Source organism: Oncorhynchus mykiss, chromosome 13, assembly GCF_057628025.1.
Source record: "Oncorhynchus mykiss isolate SJ-2025 chromosome 13, ASM5762802v1, whole genome shotgun sequence".
In the NCBI taxonomy this organism is placed as follows: Eukaryota; Metazoa; Chordata; class Actinopteri; order Salmoniformes; family Salmonidae; genus Oncorhynchus; species Oncorhynchus mykiss.
Genome location: NC_143034.1, coordinates 51,765,399 through 51,785,280, shown reverse-complemented (window position 1 = coordinate 51,785,280; position 19,882 = coordinate 51,765,399). Strand labels below are relative to the sequence as shown.

The 19,882-nt window shown below is 42.5% G+C and overlaps 2 protein-coding genes across 4 annotated transcripts; one reads left to right on the top strand and one right to left on the bottom strand.

The window, feature by feature from the left end:
• Positions 1-44: 44 nt before the first annotated feature.
• Positions 45-2,967, top strand: LOC118938457 (uncharacterized). The gene is made up of 3 exons (XM_036942467.2): positions 45-316; positions 686-850; positions 1,520-2,967. Exons 1-3 carry the CDS (start codon positions 229-231, stop codon positions 1,825-1,827), a joined length of 561 nt encoding a protein of 186 aa, XP_036798362.2. The 5' UTR covers positions 45-228; the 3' UTR covers positions 1,828-2,967.
• LOC110485178 (guanylyl cyclase C) lies at positions 2,305-19,178 on the bottom strand. Of its 3 annotated transcripts, none has more exons than XR_016485968.1 (27): positions 17,872-18,625; positions 17,585-17,697; positions 17,101-17,168; positions 16,652-16,870; positions 16,340-16,458; positions 16,053-16,149; positions 15,849-15,954; positions 15,456-15,612; positions 14,790-14,875; positions 14,556-14,673; positions 11,310-11,391; positions 10,816-10,918; positions 10,533-10,595; positions 9,435-9,506; positions 8,881-8,985; positions 8,541-8,627; positions 8,159-8,291; positions 7,888-8,025; positions 7,524-7,607; positions 7,343-7,434; positions 6,409-6,567; positions 5,020-5,212; positions 4,459-4,633; positions 4,186-4,284; positions 3,932-4,026; positions 3,765-3,841; positions 2,305-3,665 (listed from the first exon to the last, which is right to left on the bottom strand). XR_016485968.1 is itself a non-coding variant. In XM_036942445.2 (27 exons), the coding sequence occupies exons 1-27, from the start codon at positions 18,080-18,082 to the stop codon at positions 3,461-3,463; spliced, it is 3,237 nt and encodes a 1,078-aa protein (XP_036798340.2). In that variant the 5' UTR covers positions 18,083-19,178; the 3' UTR covers positions 2,305-3,460. The 3 variants fall into 3 exon arrangements, 2 of the variants coding, with proteins under 2 accessions (XP_036798340.2, XP_036798338.2); XM_036942445.2 differs by having other exon boundaries at positions 7,524-7,612; positions 14,580-14,673; positions 17,872-19,178; XM_036942443.2 differs by having other exon boundaries at positions 7,524-7,612; positions 17,872-18,865.
• Between the last annotated feature and the right edge of the window lie 704 nt (positions 19,179-19,882).

The following is a 19,882-nucleotide window of genomic DNA, read 5'->3' as shown; positions in this document are numbered from 1 at the left end:
TTGGTGATTCATCCTTTCCTACAAAAGGAAGAACTGAAACGTCTGTTGAGAGACTCCTCCCCTCCGTTGGCCTTTCCTTCCCCTCGTCTCTTTCTCTATGTCTGGTCCAAATGGTTTCACTGTATGTTATTCTATGGCTCTCACACACACACACACACAGCTCCATGAGGACAGAGTGAGGCAGCAGGTTCTCTAGTGTGGGCATTAATTACATGACCAGACATCGACATGGCAAAGAAGACCTGTGATCCGGGCACAAGTTGGGACAAACTGCTCATCACCTGTATCCCCTTGACAAGGCCAAAGCCAGCCACAGGTGAGTTTCACTGCTCTGGTTTGTCTAAGGGATCTATTCAATCCATATCGGGGAAATTCAACATTACAGCGTCACTAGAATTTAAAGTCAATGTTCCCACGTTAGCAGAGACTGCATTTACGGTAAACGCTGCAGATGTCGTTGGCTCAATAGGAAATGACCTTTACATTTCTACAGCGATACAGATTGAATAGAGCCCTGATCTTGGTTGTCCTCACTTATTGTCTGCAAGAGGAAAAATATTTATTTCACTGGCTTCTCTATAGTATGGCATTGATATGGAGCTATATGTCCTCCCCATTGGCTTAGCAATGGACACAGCATAGTCATTGATAGTATTTTGGGGACTTTGCCATCCTTTTCCACCAGAATCCCCACCTGTAAAATGGAGTAGCGACGTTCCTCCCCAGTACGACCCGGCAGTGAGTCCAGCTGTCTGGATATCAATGGTCGTCATAGTGAACGGCTCCATCCTGGCAATGTTTCTATGGTTCATCATATACAAAATGCAGGCAAGGCGCAATCACACTGCAGGTAAGGAATGCCATTGAGATTAATGGACAATGTGTATTTTTATCTGTTTCACAGCAAGTGTTTTGTTCAGTGCTTTCATTTGAGTGAAGTGGGGTTGAAGACAAATTAAGCATGAAGCTCCTCTAGTTTCTGTTCCCCTCTGATAGGCTCTCTGGGGACTGCCCTACTGTCTATTTAACTATTAACACACATCCGTTGGTTTTTGAGGACCAAAAAAGTATTCTTCACACCCAATGACCTCATACTTACACACACACACACACAAATAAACACCCAAATGGCAACAGTTGCTACTTACTACATGTGAATACACCACTGATTGGTAATGAGATTACTAGGTTAGCTCCATTACATACAGGGATACATGCCCTGAATACCAGCCCTAATTTACATCCCTCCTGCTCACAGTTCACTCTGTGTTGAGCTGGATAGAAGACATAGAACAAGCATTTAACTTAACAATGTTTGGAATTGAGTGACGGGCAGAGGGCCGGTATTGTTGTATATATTTCTTAATTTTGCTTTTCCGAGAGAACATTCTTCTTAACTCTATCCAATTGCTGCCCATTATTCTATGATTCAGATTAGAAGTATAGGTCTTCTTTATCATGTTGATGTAGATTTCTCTTTAGGAAGAATAATGCTGGGTAATGCTTGTTTCTGCTCCAGGTGAACCAGAGGCAGGACTTAACCCTCCAGCCAAAGCCCTGCCACCTGTGGAGGGAGACTGTACAGTAGCCGTGGTACAGAGAGAGGAGGAGGCCCCTCCATCCTGTCCTCAGCTGAATGGTGGGCCCCAAACATGCTTCAGGCAGGAGGTATCCACCTACAGCGGGGCCTCGGTGTGTGGCTCTCTTGGGGAGGTCGGTGGCGTGTTCATGTGCAATGGCCTGAGGGAGCATTGGATCCCACTTCCTGCCACTGAGCTGGGGGATGCTGCTTTGGTGACCACCAAGACTGTGCAATGCTCCGACTGAGAGGACATCATTTTGACATATAAAACCACATGGCCATTGTTAAGCAAACGGACTTATTCTTTGCAGTATTGTTGGTACAGTATAATCATTTAGATGCAAGTGTTTACATTTGTGATGGTGTAGGAGTAAAGACAAACCTGTGAGAGAATACTATGGGAGACAACTATGTACCTGTGTTTCTATACTTAAATATTGTCAAAGACAATAAGACAAATCTGAGTAGATTGGGTTAATGCCAATAATAACAGGGCTGTTATAGGATATTTCTATTTGAACTCTTATACTGTGTAGATTTTGCTGGTAGTTTTAGAATGAAGGTATTATATGGTCAATTATATGGCTTATATGTCGTGCTGTACATTTGTGTATGATGTGGAAAAACAACATGTAATTAATCAAATGCAGTGAAATGATGCAATTTGTTGATATGTGTCAATGTAAAACCAGTTGTAAATATTACTTTAAAACAAGCAAAAATTTGGAATAACATTTACATTCACTTTATAATTCACTTTTAGAAGTAAAGGTGACAACTGCTATTAACCTGGGGATATATTTGACACATCACAATCAACAAAACACAAACTTATTGTGTCGAAATTTTACCCCGACTCATATACAATACAGTACATTTCGATAAGAAAGAGGTTCTCTGACCTCAGAGATGTAGAGGCAAGGTTTTTGGTTAAACAAAAGTATACTGATATTTTTACAGAAAGTTATTTGGTTTCAATTCAGTGGACACACTTTAATAAAGGTTGGAAACCCTCGAGAAAAACTGTGGGCCTTTAAAATGACAGCATTTCAGACTACTCTATCAAGTTTGAGGACAAAAACACATTTTGTACTATGACCCAATAAAATGCCCTGAGATTATAATGAGAAACTATGAACCAAGATTACAATGAGAAACTATGAACCGAGATTACAATGAGAAACTATGAACCAATAAAATGCCCTGAGATTACAATGAGAAACTATGAACCAATAAATTGCACTGAGATTACAATGAGAAACTATGAACCAATAAAATGCACTGAGATTACAATGAGAAACTATGAACCAATAAATTGCACTGAGATTACAATGAGAAACTATGAACCAATAAAATGCACTGAGATTACAATGAGAAACTATGAACCAACACTGTGTGCATACATCATTTATAAAATGTAATCATCACGTTATTGATGGCAATATTAAGCTTTAGTATTATTATTGTGCTTCGGTGATAATCAGTGATATTGTTTTGAACAATTGTTCTTTGTTGATCGCTGAGAGAATGCAGAAATACTCATATTTGTCGTTTCTTCGGGGGCTTCTTAAAATAGAGTACCATCCTGTTCCTTGGTTTACTGGTTCAGGTTTTCCTAAAGCATCTCCATTACAGACTATTTATGGAAAGTCCCCACACATTTTGCTCATGTGACCCAAAATAACTTTTATCTCAAACCAGAAAACCATGTCTTTTACCCAGAAATTCCTTGGAAAATAGTCAGGGTTCCTATGTATAAGGCATTACTGTAGCTATTGTATCAGGTGAATGAATATAAGACTACTTGACTCCACTGTCACCGTTTGACCGCGTGTAGTAGCGCTGTATGCCCACAGGAGGCAGTCTGGTCCTGGGTGGCTACAGGTAGGTGCTGGGAATGTCTGTGATGGCCAGGTGTAGGTACTCTGGCAGGCCGTCCTCCTGGCTCCCATTGGTCTCCCTCCTCCTGACTCTGGTGGAGAGGGTCTTCCTCTTCTCCATGCCGTTGGTCCCCGGCCCTCTGTTCTCCAGGCTGGACACAATCATCTCAGACAGATCCTGCTGTAGCCTCTGGAAGTTCTCCCTGGGACCAGGGACAAGAGGTTTGGATTATTTGACATACATAATGCTGGATATGGGTGATAGATACTGTATAAATTCAGAATGGGTGGTTTCTACTCACGCTGTCGGGGGCATTGACAGGTTGTATTCTGTCCCTGTCACCCCTGTTAACCAGTATGTCATCTCATTGCCTTTACCCTATAATACATACACAAACATACAAATTGTTGGCATAATCTGAACTCTATACTCACAAAACCATCGCATAGCTTTATGAACCCAGCTTACCTTCAGAAAGGTCTCTCCTCTCTGCTCATACTCAAACTTGCAGTCTGTCCGTTGGAGGATGTTTATGGTGGACTGGCTGACATGGATTCTTAGTGCTGGAGAGGAAGCATGAGAGGTGTCAACCTATGGTGAACTATGGTGAATATACGCTGCTAGAATGGAGCTATGCTTGTGATAGCTGAGGAGAATGTATGTAAGTGTTCATCCCAGTGGTTATGTTTGATGTGTCGTTGTCTGTGTGTGCTGTCTCTTACGCAGGCCTGTGGACTCCATGCGTGAGGCAGTGTTGACCGTGTCTCCAAACAGACAGTAACGTGGCATCTTGTTCCCCACCACACCAGCCGCACACGGCCCTGTAAATACACCAGACACAGTGAAAGCTAAACACACAGCAGGCAGTGAAAGTGTTGCTAACAGGACTGTATTGGCCCAATGTTATGAACTTAAAATAAAACTAAATTGTGGGAAAAGTTAAGATCTATGCAAACTACTGTATGGGCCAGTTATATTGTGCTGAGATGGGGTACCTGAGTGCACCCCGATGCGGATCCACAGGGGTATGCCCGGTAGGTGTTGGAGCTGGAAGGTCCCTACGAAAGCTAGGATGTCCAGGGCCATGTGGGCGATGTCCACTGCGTGCCGGTTGCCATTGCGCCGCGGCAACCCTGACGCCACCATGTACGCATCACCGATCGTCTCCACCTGGCAGAGAGAGAAGAAGAGACGATATCCCTCTGAAATGTCATCTGAATACAATAATAACATTCATATTTCATATGAAAACTGTTGTCCCCACTCAACTATTCCATCTCAAATGGTATGAATGCTTTCAATTCCATAATACTACAGTAACAACAGTACTGTAGATTCTTCTTTAGTACAGTGGCTTGCGAAATTCTTATTTTTTTCATTTTTTTCATTTCTCTTCACCAATTTGGACTAATTTGTGTATGTCCATTACATGAAATCCAAATAAAAATCTATTTAAATTACAGGTTGTAATGCAACAAAATAGGAAAAACGCCAAGGGGGTGAATACTTTTTACAAAGCACTGTATATGAACATGTCAAGCCTCAGTCCCAACTACCTTGTATACATCATGGTGGTCCAGGATCCTGTCAAAGTTCTTGTAGATGTCGTTGAGCATGTCCACCACCTCCATGGGCGTGCTGTACTGGCACAGGGTGGTGAAGCCCACGATGTCGCTGAAGTAGACCGTCACCTCATCAAACAGCTCTGGCTCCACACTGCCCGTCTCCTTCAGGGAACGCACCACTGGGCTGAGGAAGGAAGCAGGGGGACGGGAGGTTAGGCTGAGCAACTCCTTATTGTTCTGTTGGCTTCCAAAAGCTAAATAGGCTGGCAGGTGTGTTAGGGTTAAGCGTTAAGAGGATTAGGGTTGTTAGGCTTGAACCAGGATATGGACATAAAGCTCAGGTTAGGGTTAAGGTTAGGATGATAGATAGGGTTAGGGTTGAACCAGGATGTGGACATAAAGCTCAGGTTAGGGTTAAGGTTAGGATGATAGATAGGGTTAGGGTTGAACCAGGATGTGGACATGAAGCTCAGGTTAGGGTTAAGGTTAGGATGATAGATAGGGTTAGGGTTGAACCAGGATGTGGACATAAAGCTCAGGTTAGGGTTAAGGTTAGGATGATAGATAGGGTTAGAGTTGAGCCAGGATGTGGACATGAAGCTCAGGTTAGGGTTAAGGTTAGGATGATAAATAGGGTTAGAGTTGAGCCAGGATGTGGACATAAAACTCAGGTTAGGGTTAAGGTTAGGATGATAGATAGGGTTAGGGTTGAACCAGGATGTGGACATAAAGCTCAGGTTAGGGTTAAGGTTAGGATGATAGATAGGGTTAGGGTTGAACCAGGATGTGGACATAAAGCTCAGGTTAGGGTTAAGGTTAGGATGATAGATAGGGTTAGGGTTGAACCAGGATGTGGACATAAAGCTCAGGTTAGGGTTAAGGTTAGGATGATAGATAGGGTTAGGGTTGAACCAGGATGTGGACATAAAGCTCAGGTTAGGGTTAAGGTTAGGATGATAGATAGGGTTAGGGTTGAACCAGGATGTGGACATAAAGCTCAGGTTAGGGTTAAGGTTAGGGTGATAGATAGGGTTAGGCTTGAACCAGGATGTGGACATAAAGCTCAGGTTAGGGTTAAGGTTAGGGTGATAGATAGGGTTAGGGTTGACCCAGGATGTGGACATAAAGCTCAGGTTAGGGTTAAGGTTAGGATGATAGATAGGGTTAGGGTTGAACCAGGATGTGGACATAAAGCTCAGGTTAGGGTTAAGGTTAGGATGATAGATAGGGTTAGGGTTGAGCCAGGATGTGGACATAAAGCTCAGGTTAGGGTTAAGGTTAGGATGATAGATAGGGTTAGAGTTGAGCCAGGATGTGGACATGAAGCTAGTGTTAGAGTTAGGGTTAAGGGTTAAGGTTGAGCAGGGATGCATGACATACGCTGGCAGGAGCAGGAAGTTGAGCCTGTCAGCCCTGTCCCTCTCAGCCTTGTACAGAGAGGTTCTCTCCTCCACCAGGTGCTCCAGGTTCCTGGAGTACATCTGCAGCCTACGGATCAGGTTGTCCATGTAGCTCTCATTAGCCTGGTTGTGCAGGTTGCTGAATGATTGTGGAACATGGAACAAAAATGAGCAAATCTCTATAATGATAAAAGCCCAATAGCTCAGAAAATCTTTAATAAGAGAAAAATCCAAATTGGAGATTGTCTATCACTCCAACTTTTGCATGAATAACGCATTGATAGAACTCTACATTTCTAAGACGTCTGTATGTTAAACACAAATCAGCTGTTTACATGCCATGGCTTTTGGTTTGTAAAAAGGGTTTTGATTGACTAAATGTACTGAGTGTACAAAACATTAACAACACCTGCCTTTTCCATGACATAGCCTGACCAGGTGAATCCAGGTGAGAGCTATGATCCCTTACTGATGTCACTTGTTAAATCGACTTCAGTCAGTGTAGATGAAGGGGAAGAGACACGTTAAAAAATGATTTTTAAGCCTTGAGGCAACTGAGACATGGATTGTGTATGTCTTCCTTTCAGAGGGTGACAAGTGTTTTGAATGGGGTATGGTAATAGGTGCATGGTGCACCGGTTTGTGTCAAGAACTGCAACGCTGCTGGGTTTTTCACAGTTCACAGTTTCCTATGTATATCAAGAATGGTCCACCACCCAAAGGACATCCAGCCAACTTGACACAACTGTGGAACACTTTGACACCTTGTAGAGTCCATGTGGGATGCAACTCAATATTAGGATTGTGTTTTGTACACTCAGTGTAGATATGGAATGTCAGGCATTATGTACACACACACACACAAACAAACATCATGAACACACACTCACACTCTGATAAAGCACTGGGCTTACCTGAATATCTTACCCAGAGATCCCTCTATCTTCTTGAAGTCTGGCCTCCTCTCTGGGTCCTCTTCCCAGCAGTTCTTTATCAGCATGTAAAGCTGCAGGAGACAAGTACAATGACAACCATACATACAAACTAACACAGATATGCATGGGTACGTGAGGAATGCTATGAGGGGCCTTGTACCTCCGCCTCGTTTTCTGCTGCTGTCTCAAAGTTCAGATCTGGCCTGAAGAAGCCAGTTTGACTTGGGTACTGCACCATGTACAGCTTCTCTGGGGAGGAAGGAAAGGGGAATTCAGTTGACAGCCATGCCCTCATTTACAGTAAAATAATACGAATTTCATTCTCCTTTTGCATAATCCCTAGAATAGTAATTGATAACAGTGATCCCTAGTGAGCAGAAGTTGTATTTACATGTAATAGCCAGCAGGAGCCGCTGTTAAATGACCAGTGTGAGGTGCATAGACATAAAAAAACGGATAACTTTTACTATTGCTGAAAACTGTTCTGCATGACTCTCTGACTCTAGCCGCCAGACCGTTGTTACCTGCGATGTCAGAGCAGGCCTGGGTGAAGAAGGGGTTCTTCCTCAGTATGATCTCCTGAGCGATGATGGCAAAGCTGTAGACGTCCCCCTTCTGGGAGATCCCCTGCTTCCGGAGGTGTTCTGGAGCCGTCCACAAGTCTGACAGAAAGGAGAGGGACCAGAATGGGATATCAAATCACTCTCCTGCTTGAGTTTTTTACTAACTTCATTCCGTAATACTTTCAGGTTGAATAATTTACTTGTGAGGGAAATAGTGGGCAGAGGGCTTCACCTTTGCAGGGGTTGAGGATGGTGTTGCAGCCAAAGTCTGTGATTTTGACCACCATGCGGTTGTCCACCACACAGTTTGAGGACTTCAGTCGGCCATGGACCTCAATGTTGCTGGAGTGGAGGTAGGACATGCCCTGAAACCGCCACCAGGGTGAGCCCCACACAGCTACAGCATGCAACACCAGTGGTTCCCAACCAGGGGTACAAGGACAACTAGGGGTACTAGGACAACTAGGGGTACTTGAGAAAACTCATGAGACCATAGGGTTACTGGTAAAAAGCACATAAGGGGGTACTTAAGGGGCACTGGATTACACCATATTACAATGTCAGTGCATTTACCCACAGTAAACACATAGTACAACCAAACTACATAAGCATACCTTAGCTATGTCATACATGACTGATATCTTGAATTCCAAGTCCATGAAGGTCTTTTCAGGATAGGAGATTGTGTCATTAAGGACATACTGTAAAGACAGTGAATTACAGAGTTTACTGCAGCTCAGTTTATGCTTGAGTTTTTTTGTTTCTGCCTGGTAGGGTATTTGAAAACTGAGTGAATGTAACTGTGATTGTGACCCAGGCGCTGTCTGTAAAGGAGTCCTGTAATCAACATGTGTGTAAATGTCATTTGCTTATCATTGCACAATGAAGATATATGGGTGGAAAGTAGGCCACTGATTCCCACCATAAAGTCATGTTCTCTGCCAATCCTCTTACCCTCAGGGATCCCCTCTCACAGAATTCAAACACTCCAAACAGACCATACTCAAACTTCACCGTGCCATAGAACTTGGTCAGGTTGTAGTAGTCAATACGTAGGAGCTGAGAGAGGCAGAAAGAGAAAGAGAGAGAGAGAGAGAGAGAGAGAGAGAGAGAGAGAGAGAGAGAGAGAGAGAGAGTGAGAGAGAGAGAGAGTGAAAGACATCCTCTCATGGCTGGTCTTGACTTCCTCACACTCATTTACACACTCTACTTTTATCACCTAGTTGCTCACATAAGGTCACATTGGCTATCTCCTCTGATTGACAAGGAGATAAAATATTCCTCCATAGGGCCACAAAGCCACAAAACACACACAAATCCGCAAACCTCTGTTGTTCACACCACATCAAGATAAGCAAATATGTGGTTGACCTTGAGCTCGGGCCACATAGACACTCAAAATGGACACTAGATCAGTGGATAGCTGACTGGACTACTGTTTGAATCAGCAGGTTAGGAGAACCATGATAGTGGCGGAGAGGAAATAACATCATTAGCAAGAACCTTACAGTGTTGAGCTCAATCCTCTGGATCTCACTGAAGTTGCCATCTGTGTGTTGCAGCTCCTTCAGGATCACGGGCTGAAAATAATAGATCCATAATAATAGAGTAGAAGTTATTCCCATTTCAGCCTTTGAGAGTAGTTACTGGTGGGTCGTTCCTCCAATTCAGTGCCTTTCAAGAAGTGTAACTGTCACGAAGAGCACATGTTCAACTTCATGAAAAACACTTTTCCCCATCTCAAGGGGTTAAATAAAAATATACCATAGTAAGTGCCTATTAAGTGCCAAACAAAGTAACAGGGTTGAAGATTTCATCAATTTCATCTTAAATCAGCCATAATCCCCTTGTGACAGGGGGAATGGAAGCTTGTTGTGTGCAACAAGCTTCACAATTTTAAAAAAATGGTTCAAACATTTCTAGCCTGTCTATCTATGGGTAACAGGGTTGACGTTTTATGCTCGACCTGCTCAGTTTTCCACCACAAAACACCAGAAAATTGCCACAAAGACTAGAACCAGCTCATCTGCTTTCACACTATGATTTGACTATTAAGGGAAAGGGGATATCTAGTCAGTTGCACAACTGAATGCATTCAACTGAAAATGTTCTTCCGCATTTAACCCAACCCCTCTGAATCAAAGATGTTCATTTTGAAAAACATATTTAAAAAGGAATAGTTATACGTATACTAATGACAGTTCAGTTCAAGTAACAGGCTTGACCTTAAAATGAGGGACCAACGTAAATGAACCACTAATCACATGAAATAAATAATAACCTTCCGAAATGGCTTTGTCAAAGCAACAAAATAAAGTGGGTTATAATCTTCCTAGAGGTCAGAGAGGGGGCACAGAGGGACATGTCACAATGCTGCATGTTTGTACTAGCAAGTCTTTATTGCTGTATTGAATTCTCCATGTGGTCTACATTAATAAAGGCCAATTCATTTAATATAACAGGCTTTTAAAATGTTATGTTGGTGCACAATTTGTCCTAAAAATATCAAATGGACACAAAGGGAAATCTTTTCACGGAACGACCCTGGTATGACAACTCACACCACGTGTTTAAGTCAGTTTATGGACCAAAGAGTGTAATGGCACCTTTTTGTCATAGCGAGCCCTGTGAATCTGGTAACAGCTGTCCTTCCTGTTGTCTTCATCGATCTGATATATAGAAAGATAAAAGGGATAAATCATTCGGAATAAATCCCTGGGTATTAGAGAACACAGGGAGTATCAGCATGTAAATGAAAGAATTTAAACCAACATCAGTGTAACACCAGCTTGTGTTGGCCATGCATTATGGGAGTTTGAGAGATGACATACTATAAATAGAAACATACAGGCAAAAACATAATGACAAGGAGGAGGTGAAGGAGCTCACCTTCAGTGAGACCAGGCTTAACTCTTTCCCATCCAGCGGACCAATCAGGTCTGGGCTGATGTGGGACCACCTCTTTTGGTTTTGACGTTCCTTCATGTTCTGCCTATTGGCCATAAATCAAATCAAATCAAAGTTTATTTGTGACGTGCACAGGATACAGCAAGTGTAAACAGTACAGGGAAATAGCTGTACTGCAAGCTCTTCCTCAACAATGCAGTAATACTAAGTAATATAAAAGAAAAATACACACAGGAATATATACTATATACAAGGTCAATATCAGTACCAATCAATCAAAGGGATTCTGGTGACAGTTGTGTAATCAGGTTTAAAGTGACTGAGCAGTAAATATAATAAATATAATAATAATAATAATAATGTTAATAATAATAATAATACATAGACAAACACAGAGGTGAGTGAGACATGTCATCAAGTAACAATGTGATTGGACAGAAGTGAGAACACAGAGGTTGGTGTGGTGCATATTTGACCTGTAGAAGATCAGAGCGATGGCAGTCACCACCACAACACTGGCACTCAGGACGATCACAATGATATCCTCTGTCTTCAGATCTGGAATCACAAACATAGAATAAGTATTCCCCCCACCAATACCTTATCTTCGTACCAAGACGTATCAGAAACTTCAAAAGAGCTTGTGTACTAGAATAAACTTTGTACTGTTACTAGTAGCACTAGTGTTGATATATAAAATAAAATAAAATTGTATTTGTCACATGTGCCGAATACAGCAGATGCAGACCTTGCCATGAAATGCTTACTTACAAGCCCCTAACCAACAATGCAGAGTTTTTAAAAAGTAAATAAACTAAGGAGAAAATAGTAACACAACAAAAAAACTATAAAGAGGCTATGTACAAGGGGTAATGGTAGCGAATAAATGTGAAGGGGTGATAGAGGTAATATGTAGATTAGGCTAAAGTGACGATGCATAGATAATAAACAGAGAGTAGCAGCAGTGTATGTGACGAGTGTGAATGAATGTGAAGGTGTGTGTGTGTGTGTGTGTGTGTGTGTGTGTGTGTGTGTGTGTGTGTGTGTGTGTGTGTGTGTGTGTGTGTGTGTGTGTGTGTGTGTGTGTGTGTGTGTGTTTGTGTGTGTGTTTGTGTGTGTGTGTGTGTGTGTGTGTGTGTGTGTGTGTGTGTGTGTGTGTGTGTGTCGTCAATATGCATGTGTGTGTGTGGGGGGGGGGGTGTGTTGGAGTGTCAGTGTAGTATGTGAGTGTGTGGTTAGAGTCCAGTGAGTGTGTGGTTAGAGTCCAGTGAGTGTGTGGTTAGAGTCCAGTGAGTGTGTGGTTAGAGTCCAGTGAGTGTGTGGTTAGAGTCCAGTGAGTGTGTGGTTAGAGTCCAGTGATTGTGTGGTTAGAGTCCAGTGAGTGTGTGGTTAGAGTCCAGTGAGTGTGTGGTTAGAGTCCAGTGATTGTGTGGTTAGAGTCCAGTGAGTGTGTGGTTAGAGTCCAGTGAGTGTGTGGTTAGTCCAGTGAGTGTGTGGTTAGAGTCCAGTGAGTGTGTGGTTAGAGTCCAGTGATTGTGTGGTTAGAGTCCAGTGAGTGTGTGGTTAGAGTCCAGTGAGTGTGTGGTTAGAGTCCAGTGATTGTGTGGTTAGAGTCCAGTGAGTGTGTGGTTAGAGTCCAGTGAGTGTGTGGTTAGAGTCCAGTGAGTGTGTGGTTAGAGTCCAGTGAGTGTGTGGTTAGAGTCCAGTGAGTGTGTGGTTAGAGTCCAGTGAGTGTGTGGTTAGAGTCCAGTGAGTGTGTGGTTAGAGTCCAGTGAGTGTGTGGTTAGAGTCCAGTGAGTGTGTAGTTAGAGTCCAGTGAGTGTGTGGTTAGAGTCCAGTGAGTGTGTGGTTAGAGTCCAGTGAGTGTGTGGTTAGTCCAGTGAGTGTGTGGTTAGAGTCCAGTGAGTGTGTGGTTAGAGTCCAGTGAGTGTGTGGTTAGAGTCCAGTGAGTGTGTGGTTAGAGTCCAGTGAGTGTGTAGTTAGAGTCCAGTGAGTGTGTGGTTAGAGTCCAGTGAGTGTGTGGTTAGAGTCCAGTGAGTGTGTGGTTAGTCCAGTGAGTGTGTGGTTAGAGTCCAGTGAGTGTGTGGTTAGAGTCCAGTGAGTGTGTGGTTAGAGTCCAGTGAGTGTGTGGTTAGAGTCCAGTGAGTGTGTGGTTAGTCCAGTGAGTGTGTGGTTAGAGTCCAGTGAGTGTGTGGTTAGTCCAGTGAGTGTGTGGTTAGAGTCCAGTGAGTGTACATAAATAATAATAATAACAAATGTATGCACTCACTAAGTCGCTTTGGTTAAGAGTGTCTGCTAAATGCCAAAAATTGAAATAAAATAATGGGGTCAATGCAAATAGTCCGGGTAGCCATTTGATTAACTGTTCAGCAGTCGTATCGCTATGGGGTAGAAACTGCTTCTGACCTGTTACTAGAGCGTATACAGTGCATTCGGGAAAGTATTCAGACCCCTTGACTTTTTCCAGATTTTGTTACGTTACAGCCTTATTCTAAATTGTATTAAATTGTTTTCATTTTCCTCATCAAGCTACATACAATACCCCACAATGACAAAGCAAAAACAGGTTTTTAGAATGATTTGGAAATGTATTAAAAAGCCACTCCTGCATTGTTTTGGCTGTGTGTTTAGGGTCGTTGTCCTGTTGGAAGGTGAACCTTCACCCCAGTCTGAGGTCATGGGCGCTCTGAAGCAGGTTTTCATCAAGGATCTCTCTGTGCTGTGCTCTGTTCATCTTTCCCTCAATCCTGACTAGTCTCCCAGTCCCTGCTGCTGAAAAATATCCTCACAGCATGATGCTGCCACCACCATGCTTCACCGTAGGGATGTTGCCAGGTTTCCTCCAGACATGATGCTTGGCATTCAGGCCAAATAGTTCAATCTTGGTTTCATCAGACCAGAGAATCTTTTTCTTATGGTCTGAGAGTCTTTAGGTGCCTTTTGGCAAACTCCAAGCAGGCTGTCTTGTGCCTTTTACTGAGGAGTGGCTTCCGTCTGGCCACTCCACCATAAAGGCCTGATTGGTGGAGTGCTGCAGAGATGATTGTCCTTCTGGAAGGTTCTCCCATCTCCACAGAGGAACTCTGGAGCTCTGTCAGAGTGATCATCAGGTTCCTGATAACCTCCCTGACCAAGGCCCTTCTCCCCCGATTGCTCAGTTTGGCCAGGCGGCCAGCTCTAGGAAGAGTCTTTCAAAACTTCTTTAATTTAAGAATGATGTAGGCCACTGTGTTCTTGGGGACATTCAATGCTGCAGACATTTTTTGGTACCCTTCCCCAGATCTGTGCATCGACACAATCCTGTCTCGGAGCTCTACGGACAATTCCTTCGACCTCATGGCTTGGTTTTTCTAAGACATGCACTGTCAACTGTGGAACCTTATATAGACAGGTGTGTGCCTTTCCAAATCATGTCCAATCAATTTAATTTACCACAGGTGGACTCCAACCAAGTTGTAGGAACATCTCAAGGATGATCATGGCAAATAGGATGCACCTGAGCTCAATTTAGAATCTCATAGCAAAGGGTCTGAATACTTATGTAAATAAGGTATTTCTGTTTATTTAGTTTTATACATTTGCTAAAAATTCTAAAAATGTTGCTTTGTCACTATCTGGTATTGTGTGTAGATTGATTAGGATTTTTATAAGGCTGTAACATAACAAAATGTGAATAAAGTCAAGGGGTCTGAATAATTTCCAAATGCACTGTGTGTCATTACCGTTAGGGTTGATTGGCTTGTCACCTGGCAGTTGAGACCCGGGCCAGGGCAGTGAGGGGGTGCTGTCCTCCACTCTGGTCTCATTTATGGACGTATCAAACACAAACAGGGTTTTGTACTGGAGGGGAGGTGCAATGACAGTGTTATTAAGTGATCATTAAATGATGTCCTGCTGCTGTTTAACAGGGGACGGACATGGTGACCATTCCAACAGTTATGTTGGATGAAGCCTACCTGTTTATCGATGGTGGATGTGTAAATCACAGAGAAGTTCACGTCCCTGTCCCCATTCTCATCCAGCACGTAGTATCCCCCCATACCTGCACACAGACACTATTATGTCTAACCCTTTAAAAGTATCACCATTTATCCTCCTGAGCAGAAAACTGCCCTTAACAACCAGTTGCTCCCTTATTATAGCACAAATAATCACACCTCTGTGAGCAACAATTCCAAAGAAATTGAGGCTACGGCCTAGTGCCATTATCAAGGTTCAGGTTGGGAAATGTTATCTAACACAAGAGGTTGCGGAAGACATATAACCAGCTGAACTACTATGGTCCTCAGCTATAAATGGACAAAATGTGAAACATTGACCATAAAAGTCAGCCAAGAGAGAACACTCTAATTAGCCATGTACTGCACTGTAAAAACAATCTAAGTGAATGGGATTCTGCATAATGTGTGGCCTTTCGTTTCTGTGTGGAGAATGACGGAGGTTTGCGAAAGTTCCCGTTGGACGGGAGTCAAAGATCAGATGCTAAAGGTTGCCGCCGAGCAGCTTTGCCAAGTCCAACAAGTATAGGTTCTCACCATTGCCTGACTTAAAATGTTATGGTGTTTAAATGGAGGACTGAGGACAGTATGGACCAGGGCTCTGGCCATTAGGCCCTCCTATACCTTGAAAAGAGACATTCCTGAAGGGGTTTACGTCGGGGAGCTCTGTGGTGGTTGGCTGTGTTGCTCTGCCTCTCAGCTCATTGGTCAACCTCTGCCTCAGCACATGGCCAAAGAGCAACACGCCGTCATGGTACCCCGCCACATAGTCATTTAACTCCTGCAACAGGAGAGGGGAAGCAGTCAGGAAGACGGAGAGACAGAGAGAGAGAGAGAGAGAGAGAGAGACAGAAAGAGAGAGAGAGAGAGAGAGAGAGAGAGAGAGAGAGAGACAGAAAGAGAAAGAGAGAGAGAGAGAGAGAGAGAGAGAGAGAGAGAGAGATGGTATCTCTGTTCAGACATTAGGAGGTCAGAAGAATTGAGGAATGAAGATAGATGAGTTGAGCAGAGACTAACCGTGCTGTTGTAAACTACTGTGTTGTTGTATTGTCTCTCAGGCAAGGTGAGCACCAGAACATTGTCCATGCTTGGGTTGGCAGTCATGTTAGTGTGATACCCATGGCTAGAAGATAGAAAAGTTACATGGTTTCAACTTTCAATCAGTGTCCTCAAAAAAAAACAATGTAATGTAGTGTAACAAACTACCAAAACCAGTCTTACTTATAGATATCGATGAGGATGAAGACAATTTCTGGGGGAATCGTTGTTTCGTTCTTTATAGTGGTGATGTCATCTGGGGTTCCACAGAGAATGAATACTGAAAAACATTGTGCAGGGGTGATAAAACCGTGTGATGAAATAACACCTTAAAGCATGTAGCTAGATTACAAAGGTTTGTTTTTAGTAACCATTGATTTACTTCCTATTCGTGGTGGAAACAGTGGCTGGTGTGTAAGGCATGGATAAGACTTGAGAAGGTATTGAAGAAGACAGAGGGAGGCACACACCGTTGCTGTGTCTGTTTTCAGACTGAATAGCTTGCTTTAGCTCTTTCTTGCTGCGTAGCATCTCTCTTGAGATTGACATAGCAAACTGGACCGAGGGTGCCTCCAGAGCATTGATGTACCTATGACGATGGCAAAAGGGAAGTGATGTAACGGTGCACTATGGAGCACCCAACAACAAACAATCAATCAAACGTACGTATGTATGTTACAGTGTTACAGTCTACCATACACATGCTATGACCATCTCTGTACAGTCTGTATGTGTGTACATGGCGGAAATCCCCTTTCAAATGCACAGGTGTTCCATCTCACCAAAAACAGTCTTCAGTTTGGTCTGCCTTCTTGTAGACATAAGCCCTCCCCCAGTGCATCTTCAGACCATGTCTGGTGAAGTTCCAGAAGTGGACAAAGAAGTTGGAGATCTTGCGTGCCGGGGGCAGCAGGCGGGACAGGTTGGCCTTGTAGTCACAGGACAGACCAAAGCTCCCGGCGGAGATGATGGGGATAGTCAGGGTCAGGCCTATCTCCACGCTGAGACACACAGACCGGGGGTCACAATCTGTCCTTATCTTACAGGACAGCATATTATAAACCAGCATAACAATAAACGCTATTATCATAATCACCTAGTGGGTCATTTACCACACGTACACATCATCAACTACTAATAATCAGGCAAAACAAGTGCTTGTTCAATGGGGATGACAGAGACGGGGATCATTGACATGTGTGTGTGCGTGCAAGACAGAGAGAGTACTTACTCCACCATAAAGAAAGTGGCAAATGTACAGGAGGGTCCCAGCATGGCACATCCCACCTCACCTTTAGTCTGCAGCACAAACAAATGCGTATATAAACATAGGCACTCATATTGTTGAGTAATGGGGAAGGGCTTGTCCCTGTCTCTTACTCTTTCTGAAATAATGTCATCTTTATTCATCTTATAGGCCCTCTTCATCAGCCCAATTTTAATCTGACTGAAATTGCTGTTTAGTTTCAGTATAGTCACTGCGGCATACGTCCGTAAGAATGAGAACTTCGCCACCTGATGTCTTAGAACAGTTTCAGTAGCCAAGCGGATCCAAAGGATATGCCTACAGTGAATGGTTGAAATTACACTTCAATGGCAATTAATCTTCTCATCTAAATCAGTCAACATATAATATCTTCAAGTCGCAATGGTCTCCTGGAAGACAATGTATCAAGATGAGAATGGACATTACTGTCTAAAAAAGACTGGCTCACATGCAGGGACTTTAGGATTTCCACTCCCTCACAGGTGCTGCTCCCACAGCCTCTTCGTTTGTACAGCGTGGTGTTGAACCCATTGAAATTAGCCGTTAACTTGGTGTTCAAACCTTGGCAAGGGAGAGAGTGTTGTAGGAGGATGAGATAATAACGGTTATCAAGCATAATGAAATGTCCAATAGGTTTGTGTGGTAGGTTACAGCTTAATTTTGTTTATCACTTACAAATGAATTTCATGTTGACAAAGTAAATTCAAATGAAAAAATAAATGCATGTTTCTGTACCTGCTGCCATGTTCAGTTGCCAGTCCGCTTCAATTGCTTGCAACACTGCAACCTTTACAAACCTGAGGCTCCAGTCTGAGGTTTGATCCTCCAAAAGTACAACGTTCATGGTGTATTTGGGTTTGGATTTCATGCATTTGTCCAGCATTCGACTCTCAACAAGTGCCACAAATAAGACTCCAACGCACAGAATTATTTTTGAATTCAACATTTTGATGCTCTACAGAACAGGACTTAATTAAAAAAATATAGTAAAAAAAAAACTCCACTATCTAAATCCAGATGTAGACACCCCCTTAAGGGCTGAAGGCCACTCCAAACCAAAAAGGTAGAGAAGTTAGAACTAGTAAAAAGGACAAAGGTTGTTTTAAAAAAATGGGATGTTTAAAAAAAATTGTCCATTTTAGTAACCTACTTCAATTCTTAGATATAAATATAAAATGAAAAACAATGTTAGAACTAGAACAAATTAACACACTAAGTTATTTGCAATCACATGAGACACACCTACCAGAGCTAAGGTAGAACAAGAAAAAATGGGATAGAAAGAACGTCATTTTTTAAAAGAGGTGAAGTTGTTTATGTCAGCTCAACCAACTCTCTGGATAAAGTAATGGTAAATTAACAAAAAGTAGACAGCCCTCTGATATTAAAAGTAAAAAGGTTTGAAGGAGTAGCGAAGGCAATAGACCCACCTGTGAGCGCTTCAGTGAGATAGCACCTGTCAGCCACTCTGTCCCACGCGTTAATGAACAACCACCAGGTGACAGATTGTGCACACAGACGAGGAAGGGCAGCTATGCCTGACACCCACAGTTCATTTATTTATATATCTCAATATGAAACTGAATGATTTAATCATGTTAATAAACATGCGATTTGTCGACCCTGTCAACGTATTGGAAGAATCCTGTAGTATGCAGAACACCCTATAGAAACATTGTAATTGCCCTTATTAACTTATTGTAGGCCCTGCAATAATCAACTTACCTCTGAGAGTTTATCTCTTTAAGCATGGCCTTTATTGAGTCTCTATTGTTTCCTTGTATAGGATACAATAGAGAGTAGGCCTAAATCCAATGTTCAACTGACTAGTAGAAGGAATTGGAGGAAACAATGTCATTAGGAGGAACAAAAATACAAGAGATGAAAACAAAGACAGGAATGTTGACAAGGAGGCATGTGAAAATCAAACAGGTAGATGTGAAATCGTATTGAGGACAATGGAAATGACATAATTATTATATAGCAACACAGTCTAGAATGTCCCAGAAACTCCACGTTCAGTAGACGGGAGAGTTTTTCCTGTGAGAGGGGCGAAGGTCACAAAAGGCCATAAAATGGATGCCTTGTGTGTTGCAGATAAATTTGTTGGTTATAAAACAAGTTGATTGCAAGCCTATAAAACAGTTTGCTAGCCCTTTAAATGGGCAATCTGCAGTTGAAACAATAACAAAGTGTACTCTCAGCCACAGTTTAGGTAAAAAGCTGAGTAATGGGGCTGGAGAAATGTAACCACTCTCAAATTCATAGATAAAGCTATGGATGCAAGGTCTGACCAACCATGATATCAAACGATAGCTTTAACCATGTTTTGAAGCTAGGCAATTTTTGTTTACATTTACACTGTTTTCAAACATTTGAGTAAAACAAGCATATATTTTATGCTTCTGATGGGATACGACAGTTGAACTAAACTCATGAGATATTTATGAGCCATATTCTTCAAGAATCAATGGGTACATGTCACTAATATATAAATCCAAAAATGGACAACTGCGGATTGCCCCTTTATAGCATGCACACCACAACATTTTGTGAAATATACACATTTTGGAGAGACATATCAACTAAACATTTTCATATATTCATAGACGATTGCACAGTTTTATTTTCAGTTATCCAAAACATGTATAGTTCACATAAAATCCTGAGAACGGGTTGCAGAAATACATAGTCCTTCTCTGTGACAGAGCCTGTGTGTAGTCTAGACTATAAAACATTTTCCAGG

What these genes read in the sequence shown, in the direction of transcription:
- LOC118938457 (XM_036942467.2), top strand. Translation starts at nt 229, where the DNA reads ATGGCAAAGAAGACCTGTGATCCGGGCACAAGTTGGGACAAACTGCTC. An exon ending in AAGGCCAAAGCCAGCCACAG is followed by an intron (nt 317 to 685) that starts GTGAGTTTCACT and finishes CTTTTCCACCAG; the next exon opens with AATCCCCACCTGTAAAATGG. An exon ending in AAGGCGCAATCACACTGCAG is followed by an intron (nt 851 to 1,519) that starts GTAAGGAATGCC and finishes TTTCTGCTCCAG; the next exon opens with GTGAACCAGAGGCAGGACTT.
- LOC110485178 (XM_036942443.2), bottom strand. Translation starts at nt 18,082, where the DNA reads ATGTTGAATTCAAAAATAATTCTGTGCGTTGGAGTCTTATTTGTGGCA. An exon ending in AAATCCTAAAGTCCCTGCAT is followed by an intron (nt 17,169 to 17,584) that starts GTGAGCCAGTCT and finishes TTTGTGCTGCAG; the next exon opens with ACTAAAGGTGAGGTGGGATG. An exon ending in TAAGCCTGGTCTCACTGAAG is followed by an intron (nt 10,596 to 10,815) that starts GTGAGCTCCTTC and finishes TCTATATATCAG; the next exon opens with ATCGATGAAGACAACAGGAA.